We start from the raw sequence: 10,000 nt of genomic DNA on the forward strand, positions 1-10,000 counted from the left end.
TGTTTTGAGTCAATCAAATCAACGCGTAGCCTTCATTAACGAAATTGACGCCACTCAGCTTTTTGTTATTGTTTTTAGCCAGTCAATTTTATGAGTACTACTCACAAAATTCAATCAATCTCAATCAGACTATAACATATGGTATTGTGTGTTGGTACAATATGTCCGGCTGGCGGATGTTGTGAGCACTTTACCTTGACGCACCATCGATATAATCTGACACGAGGACTGTGACTACGTTTAAGCGATGAATGATAAGTGGCAGAGATTAAATATATGAAGACGTGGAAACGTCATCGCATTAATTCAATCAATCCTAATACGAATCTGAAGTGCCCACCCACGTCTTATAGTCCGTGTTACTGCTACGAAGTAATAAGCCGTACTTTAAAACTGCGTTCAAAATTTTGTTATTTTCAGTATATTCTTATAATAATGATAAATAAATTAAATAAAATTCCCTTTATTCGTGGAAAATTTGTATCTAGGGTCTATACCAAGGGAAGGCTGGAATAACCCAGGCATCAGCCGCAGTGCAGCGCCGCAAGTCGAGCTAGGGCGATGTGACTTGATCACGGCCACACAGCGCAGCGGTGGTTGATTGAACTCGGTATCTTTCGGGTACGAAGCAAAGGCCGTACCGCTGAGCCACGCTGCCTAAAAAAATGGAATAATCTATTCGTTATCAAGTTTCTCCTCCTTTCCGTTATTATTTTTTTTTTGCATTACGTCAGTACTGACGTACAGGAGCCAGCGCCTAGTGGTCAGTACTGACCAATAGGTCCTGGTGTCTATTGGTCAGTATTGAACAACAGGTGCCACCCCCCAAGACAACCTCTCTTCGGTCCAGCACAACTCCTCACTGAGAGGAATACACTCAAATGCTTACATTATACATTCAAAATAACAATTATAACAATACATAACAGAGAGATGATTTACAAAGAAATAAATATCATCTCCCAAAATAATAACTATGCATTTAACTGCTTCCCTCCCAGCCAAGCACTACAGCCAGGGCCAAGGCAAAACTTAGTAATCTCATTCCAAGACAAAGACAGAAAACAAATTGGAAAACAGATATATGGGAATAGAAGACACAGCAAGTGCCACTGTGGGAGGCCAGGAGCCCACCCAGTGATGACACTGGGATTAGGAGTATTAATAGTAGTAGTCGTATCACTTAGACCAGTACTAGTAGTAGTGGTGGTTTTTTGTCTACGATAGCTTTCCGAAATCCGATGTTCATGGGAGGTAACCAAGACGAACCCACGTACTTCAAGTATTATTCCTTGCCTTACTTCCCTTGGTGGTGACCCCACTTGTTTGGAAGTATCGACTTGGTTTCCTTTCATGGTTTATCCCTCAGTTTATTTATTTATTTACTTATTTATTTATTTATTTCTAAATATATAATTGCCCCACTACAGAAAACGGAAAGGAATCTGCCTGGAATGTGTCTGCTTTCCACACGCCCCGCAAAGTCTTGATATTTTACGATTTTGATTCTTAATGTATTATAATTATTTTATATGTTGTTGTGTATAATTTTACAGTGATGAAAATTTTATTGTAACTTTTTTTAAACGGTTTTGTTATGTGATGAAGAGAAGAAACATAAAATAAAAAAAAAAGAAATAAAGAAAGAAAAGAAACAAAAACTTGAGTTTTCTTATAGCGCAATTTCCACTGAACGTGCTCAAAACGATTTACAAGGAGTCCCTGACCAATAGCAACACGTAACATGTCGAAGGAGACAGGACGCCTGTTAGCAATATTACAATTAATGGCCAGATACTCATTTTACACCTGAGTACGGTGAGAGAATGTGAGTAAAGAGCCTTTTCCAAGGACTCGACTATGCGCCGAGCGAGGCTCGAACCCGGGACCTTCCGATCCGAAAGCGAGTGTCATACCACTAGACCGACCACGTAGCCGCACAAAGAAAAGAAAACGATGAGAATAGCAATGAACAATGGTTTCCTACTCTACCTACCTAAAGATTCCACCTGCACCAAGCTCAAGAATACGGCACCAGCTCCCGCTACAATCATCTGCAGCAGACCAGAGGTGACGCCCTCCCCGCTGGGGTAGGAGACCTCGATGACCAGCTCAAAGAACAAAGGGGCTGAGCCGTCTAGACAGACTCCGATGATAATGATTGCCGTGTACAAACTCACTGAGGGGAATAAATACAGGAAGAGGTGATTCAGACCCATATAGAGCCCCATGAAGCCGGGGAAATTTTTCCTAGTTTCCGGGGGGTTAAAGGAACATTAACTAATCACAATTACCTTAAACGGACAGAATCAAAATGCTTGCTACATTTTAAGTAAGACATACATTTTTACCACCACAACCACCAACACCACTTCATCATCATCATTATCATTCATCATCATCATCATCATCATCATCATCATCATCATCATCATCATCATCATAATCTTCATCATCATCATCATTATCATCATAATAATCATCATCATCATCATCATCATCACCATCATCATCATCATCACCACCACCACCGCCGCCATCAACACTAAGACAACAATGGTTCCACCTCACCTTTATCAAAAGGCAGGACATCGTTGACTATAAGAATAAACCAGAGGATTGAACCCGAGCCCAAAAAGTAGAAAACGATCAGAAAGAGTTTGATTTGTCTGGTAAACAAGTCCGCAAACCTGAAAGATGAAATAAAATTGTACTCGAGTTATCATCATAGTATAGATAGTTCGAAGATGGCGTCACTCAGGTCTTTGTTATTGTTTTTTGCCATCCGCGTTTATGAATAATGCTCACTGAACTGTATTAACCATGGATACACACAGTTTTGTGTATTGGTCCGTGATACTTCCGGATGACAATGTTATGAGCTTCTTAGCCAAGCGCATACTATCTATAGACAAACTTAGAAAGAATGCACCGGTGTAAGAAGCAGGTCTCATGGACAAATCATCATATCTTGTCGCGCCAGTGAGTCAGCCAGTCCCGGGCAGTCTGGTTGCATTCCCTCAGGTCAGCATTGGTGCAGTGAGGTCCCAGCGAGCATTCGGACAGGATGTGGTCCATGGTCTGTCTGGGGTGACCGCATGGGCATTCAGTGCCCGGTGAGATTTTCCATTTAAAGAGATTGGTGACGGTGTTTCCCACCTTTGCTCTAGCTCTGTTCAACGCCACCCAGTCTTTTCTCTTGAGGTCTGTGCCTGCTGGGAGCTTTTCTGTTGGGGGCTGGAGGGCATCGTTTGCTGTCTTGTCCCATTCTACCCATTTGTCCAGGCGGAAGAATGCTGAATGGTCTGGGTGAAGGCTCTCTATTGTGAGGAAGCTTTTCCTTGATTTGAGCCTGCTTTTGGGGCAATTGTGGTCATAAAGGGGGTGTCTCTGGTCCATTTCCTGTTTGTATTTTTGTATTTGGGCATGAGTTTCCCTCCGGATGTGTGGTGGGGCTATTCCTGCTGCACGGTAGACCAGTGGTAATGGTGTTGCTCTCAGCTGGCCCGTTACGATCCGGCAGGCGTTGTTGAGCTCGGGGTCTAGCTTGGAGGCATGGCATGATCGGGCCCATACAGCTGAGCAGTACTCCGCAGTTGAGAAGCTGAGGGCCAATGCTGTGGTCCTTAGAGTTTTAGGGTCAGTTCCCCAGTTCATGTTTGCCAGCTTTCCAAGGAGGGCATTTCGCGTGGACACTTTTGCCTTGGTCTTCCTCACGTGTTCTCTGAAGGACAGAGTCCGATCAAGCGTCACTCCGAGGTACACTGGGTGGTAGTTGTACTCTAATGTCTGGCCATTCCACTTGATGTTAAGTTTTTTGTGGGCTTGGTGGTTGTTGAGGTGAAATGCACACACTTGTGTTTTCCCTGGGTTGGCGTTCAGCGAGTTTTTAGTGTAGTACTTTGTAAGGGTGTCTAGGGCATTTGTCAGTCTGCTCTCGATTGGTTGGAAGGACACATCCTGTGTTGCGAGGCATAGGTCATCAGCATATATGAATCGGCGGATTTTTGGGAACTCAGGCTGATCATTTGTATATATGTTGAAAAGTGTTGGAGCCAGCACTGATCCTTGGGGAAGACCATTCTTCTGGGTGCGCCACCTGCTCTTCCGGCCATCCATTTCAACAAAGAAGCGCCTGTTTTCGAGAAGTGACTGGATGATATTTACAATTTTCTTATTCTTTATCATTTTAGCCACTTTGAGGAGTAGGATCTTGTGATTCACTGTGTCATAGGCTGCAGTGAGGTCGACGAAGACTGTGCCAGTGACCTGTTTTGTCTCAAACCCATCTTCTATGAATTGTGAAAGGTTAAGAAGTTGACCACATGTTGACCGTCCTGGTCGGAATCCAGCCTGGTCTGGAGACAGTTGTTCGTCTAGACTGGGTGACATGCGGGACATAACAATTCGCTCAAATAGCTTGTATGTGATGCACAGGAGGGAGATCGGGCGATAGCTTTTCTTGGATTTTGGATCTTTCCCCGGTTTCAGTAGGGCGACTACTCTTGCTTTCCTCCATGCACTTGGCAGCCTGTTTGTCCTTGCGCATTCATTGAAGAGGTCCAATAGCCAGGATAGGGTTCTCGGTCCAAAGTGTTGAATCATCTCAGTTGTGATTCCATCCAGTCCAGATGCTTTTCCTGCCTTCAGATGGGACAAGGCCTCTAGTAGCTCCTCCAGGGTAAAAGAGTCAAGATGATCTTCACTATCCTTGAGGGCTTTGTCCATTTCACGTTTCAGGGCTTTTAGTTGGCCTCGTGCTTTATTGGCTGGTTTCCATTCAGTAGAAGCTGATGTGCTACTTGGTCAGGTGTTACTGCAGCCACTCTTGTCTGGGTATTTTTGTCATTATTCAGTTTTGAAATTGTAGTCCAGGCCTTTTTGCTGTTTAGGGTCATATTGGTGGAGGTTATTAATTCCTTCCATCTTTCTGATCTTTCATCGGCTATCATTGATGTGAGTTCTTCACCCAGTTCTAGGGTTTCTTCACTGAAAGGATCCACCTTGTATGATTCAATGTATCTTTCATATAGTTGCTTGCTTTCATCTTGGAGACATGGAATATAACTTTTTCGGCATCCTCTGGGGATGTTTTTCTTTGCAAATTTCCATATGAGTGTTCTAAAGTCGTCGTATCTCTGTGGGTCACTTTTATATTGGTGATCTCATTGTCTAAATCTTTAGTAAAGTTTTCCCAATTTGCTTTTCTAAAATTGAATCGTGGTATCGCATTTGATTCGAGGGCTTTAACAGCTGGTTTGATGCTGATAGTAATAGGCCTGTGTTGAGATTTCGGTATAGGCTCACCTACAGTCCTTTCAAAGTTTGAGAAGTGTTGAGAGGATATGAATGCCAGGTCCGGATTGTAACCTTTCTTCCACCGGGCACTCATAAAGGTTTTCTTGTCTTTGGGATTATGGAGGATTGTGAGGTCATTGCCGGCCGCCCATTCCTCAACAGAATCTCCGTCAAGGTTATTTTGCTCATACCCCCATATAGTGTTATGGCTGTTAAAATCTCCAATGATCAGGGTTGGTTTTCTATCAGATAGATTCATTTGGGGCCACTTGAATGGGGTTAATGGAGGTTTGTACACAGATATGATGGTAATCAGTGTTGTTTCTACTCTGAGAATCTCAATGTCATTTTCTGAGTGGTCATCGCTTTTCAGTATGGTAGATTTTTCTCGAGTGTACATGGCACTTCCATATTTTGGGTGTTCGTGGTGTATTACTAGTTGCATGCCAGGTATGCAAGGTGGTTTTGAGTCTTTGTGGGTTTCCTGTAAGCAAATTATATCTGCTTTTAGCTCTGTCAGTATCTTGCATTTGGTATGGGAGATTCCTTCTGTGTTGAAACTTACAACATTGAAGTTTTCCATTGTCTGGGCCGAGGGGCTATCCTTTTACCGCCCAATTTATTCTCTCTGGTCGCGTAGTGTAGCAATCAGTCTCCTTCAGCGAAGGATTACAGGAGCACGACGTGAACGTTTGCTACTTGCTCCCGGACAAAGAGACATGATGTCAGACAGACAATACAAATATTTTGTGTATAACTAGTAAATTAATAACATATTGCCAGTAACAGCGTTTTGTCTCACTCTGAAAAAAAAAACATCATAATTTTCAAATATTGGCCAGAAAACTGGCTTTTCAGAGTACGATATGATAATATCTCTGTAGAAAAGAAATTTGTAAAAAGAATTGCGATAGCACCATATAGCTGTCATGTCTGGTCCTTCCGCGTTAGATGTTGTTGTTGTTGTTGGCTTCGGAACCCTTGCAAAGTGGTTTGAGTACATTTAGTGTATTTTGCAAAATGAGTATTATAAAATCTCGTGTATTTTCTACTCTTAAAACCAGTAGATTTTTGACCAATTAAAAAGCTGGATTTGTGACAGATCCCCGAGCCCCGCTGGAACTAATAATAATAATAATAATAATAATAATAATAATAATAATAATAATAATAATAATAATAATAATAATAATAATAATAATAATAATAATAATAATAATAATAATAATAATATATCTTTATTGTCCCCAAAAAAGTGGCAATTTGTCATTTGGTTACACATTTATAACAATACGATATTGACATAGACACACTCACACAAGATGCACACTAGTAACTTAGTAGTTATCGTAAAAACAAAAAAAAAAACAAAAACAAAAAAAAAAAAACAAACAAACAAACAAACAAAAAAACGGCATCAACAACATCATCATCATCATCATCATCATCATCATCATCATCATCATCATCATCATCATCATCATCATCATCATCATCATCGTCATCATCATCATCATCACAACAACCTTCCTAATATTTTCGTTACAATCCTTCACTTCCACCATTCATTCCCCTATAACACCATTCACCATCTTCATTATACTCCATATTATATTATTATTATTCCTGTAACAAGCTATGAGAGGGAAAGCCTGTGGTCCTCCTCTCTCTCTCTCTCTCTCTCTCTCTCTCTCTCTCTCTCTCTCTCTCTCTCTCTCTCCTCTCTCTCTCCTCTCTCTCTCTCTCTCTCTCTCTCTCTCTCTCTCTCTCTCTCTCTCTCTCTCTCTCTCTCTCTCTCTCTCTCTCTCTGGTTGTTTACAAACAATAGACACATAGATAACCACGCCTCTCGGACAGTCGTCATTCATGTAAACATAGCAAACTACACAAGTTTTACTATCGATGGTATGTGTACAAGTAAAATACCTACTTGATCAATAAACCAACACACACAAAAATATGTGTAAACTTAAGCGTGTATAGTATGATTGAGATAATCGTGTGATAACTAGTCACCCATTTGGCGGTATAAAAACAATAACAATGATTAGAGACAAAGAGGTAGATTTCATTCAAGCTATTTTTATAAACAACCAACCATGCTTGTCCAAGCACGTGTGTGTCGCAAATTCCATGTTTTGTTTGGTCAAAAATCTACTGGTTAATAGAATGAAGGAAGGTGACATGATTGTTATCTTTTGTCATTGTCTCGAGACCACTAGTTGTGTGATAAGTTCTCCCTAGATTCCCTCAACCAGACTATAGATAGAATGCGCTTGACTCATTGCCATCCGGAAGTATAACGGACCAACACACAAACTCTGTGTAACCATGAACTTTTATAGTCTGGTTAATACTGTGTAATGAGAACAACTCACAAACGCGGATGGCAAAAACAATAACAAAGGCCTGAGTGACGTCATCTGCATATTATCTATAGATAGTTCGAAGATGACGTCACTCAGGTCTTTGTTATTGTTTTTTGCCATCCGCGTTTATGAGTAATGCTCACTGAACTGAATTAACCTGACTATAAACGTTCACGGATACACACAGTTTTGTGTGTTGGTCCGTTATACTTCCGGATGGCGATGTTATGAGCTTCTTAGCCAAGCGCATACTATCTATAAACGTGAAATGTTACACATAATATTTTTTGTGATGGTGGACCGGAGACTAAAATGATGGAGACATGAAACTACCGTATGTGGGTGTTCAATGTCAAGTCGGTAAACATGACATTTGTGTATTGATGGTATGTGTTTTGAATAAAATACACACCATTTCTTCCCGCTATATCAATCGCACAAATATACCCACACAAAAATTAGTCTGAGAGAATTTACTCAGAAGAAATCACATCTTAATACACCGAGCGCTGCGAAAACCAAATTTCAATTGTATTAGTACACGTACATAATAATATGATAAACATTATGAGCGAGACGATGTTTACCGACTTGACTCGACCTGGCATAGATACGCACCGTCTTCTATTAAAACCATATTGACACTTCAGAATTTTCGCGTCTCTTTATGTTGCTATCTCCGGTGGTACAAGGGATTCGACGCGTAGAATAAATAATGAGTTGTTTTTTGTTTTTTTTTCGCAAACGCAAACCATCGTTGGTATTATCGTGCAGTTTTCTTAGTTTATCACTGATTGCTATTAATTTATTTACATTCGGACGACTCTCCGAGGGGTGTGGTTATGTATTATTATGTTCCATTTCACTAGGTATCTATTACAAATTGGATTCAATAGTCTGATGTCACGTCACCCAGCAACGGCGGCCATCGTGGTTCTAAACAAAGAAAATATGTACTTTTTATTCTTCATGCTGGCTAGAACTTTTCATATGTATTGTGATCAGAATGTGTAAAAGTCAAAACATGATCAGATTTATGTTTTTTTTCTCCTCTGGATACGCTTTTATTTACGCTCGTCGGAGAAATATTTCATAAGGGCGTCCGCAATTGTTCCGATAGTTTAGAGCCAGTTACTAAGTTACCATGCGTCATTACGAGGGAAGTGACGTCATGCCTGCTGAAGGGTATTAAATAAACTGTTTTACAAGTTACCTTGAGATCAGCAAGCCAGCCAAACACCCTCCTAGAGTCCCGTAGAAATCCAGCCATCCAGCCGTTTCCTGAAAAGTTGGAGTGTAAATGTTGCTGCTCGAAGCTCGAAGAAATAAATAATAACGTGAAGTTGAATGTAAGCTTCAATTTAATTACAAAAACAGACCAAATGAACGTTTCGGGTTTCCCCTTTATCAACAAAACAGGATGAATGAAACACCACAGATGAATGAGATGATGTTTGATTCATCCTAACTACGCCACTACCACATCATCTCATTCATCTGCGGTGTTTTATTCATCCTGTTTTGTTGATAAAGGGGAAACCCGAAACGTTCATTTGATTTGTTTTTGTAATTAAATTGAAGCTTACATTCAACTTCACGTTATTATTTATGAAAAGTTGGAGAGACAGAAAAAAAAAAGCATATCACAAGTTTTTATTTCTTGATTTGGGTCCAAATTTTCAAGTGGCTGAGAACTGCCTCACAAGCAAAGAAATGCAATCGAGATTATTCATTTTTTTCTGACCCTCTTTCCATGTGCAGAAAGTGGATATCCTAATTAGGGGGCAGCAGTGGCTCAGTGGTATGGTCTTTGCTTCTTACCCAAAAGGTACCGAGTTCGACTGTGCGGCCTTGAGCAAGTCACCTCACCCAAGCTCACTTTGCGGTACTGCACTGCAGCTGACACCTGGGTTATTCCTTGGAATATACCCTAGCGTGTAATTTCCCCTTGGGGGTGAATAAAGGGGAATTTTTGAAAAAGATATCATTCCATTACCGGAGGTTAATTCAATGGGAGAGTAGTCAGGCATAAACAAAAGCATTAACATCCGGATTTTTTTTTCTTCTGATCCATCCGTCTGTGGATAGTATTGTCAATTCTGACGGAAAGTACTTTGCTATATACCAATGTCCTATCAAAAGGGCGACAAGCAACGTTTACTGTCTGTGTTTAACACTATAGAACTGTGTACATACATACTCTACATACATACCTGAGACACACGAGGGTTAAGGACAACATCCAGAATCACCTGCCACACCTCGTAGACACCAATGGGAACACCGTAGGCCAGGGCAGTCAACCAAAACTGTTTGTTTCTGGAAAGTAAACA

At 40.8% G+C, this 10,000-nt stretch overlaps 1 protein-coding gene across 2 annotated transcripts in view; it reads right to left on the reverse strand.

Annotated features, from left to right (window-relative positions):
- Positions 1 to 10,000, reverse strand: part of LOC144958097 (uncharacterized) — a 49,427-nt gene that overhangs the window by 8,536 nt on the left and 30,891 nt on the right. For both annotated transcript variants that reach the window (XM_078889740.1, XM_078889741.1), the window contains exons 9-12: positions 9,881 to 9,986; positions 8,881 to 8,948; positions 2,572 to 2,690; positions 1,997 to 2,179 (exon numbers count right to left, since the gene is read on the reverse strand). In XM_078889740.1, coding sequence (XP_078745866.1) covers positions 1,997 to 2,179; positions 2,572 to 2,690; positions 8,881 to 8,948; positions 9,881 to 9,986 — 476 coding nt within the window. The remainder of the gene's footprint in view (positions 1 to 1,996; positions 2,180 to 2,571; positions 2,691 to 8,880; positions 8,949 to 9,880; positions 9,987 to 10,000) is intronic.

The sequence above is a fragment of the Berghia stephanieae genome, chromosome 12 (genome assembly GCF_034508935.2).
Source record: "Berghia stephanieae isolate SIO BIC M18660-M18661 chromosome 12, UCSD_Bste_1.3, whole genome shotgun sequence".
NCBI lineage: Eukaryota > Metazoa > Mollusca > Gastropoda > Nudibranchia > Aeolidiidae > Berghia > Berghia stephanieae.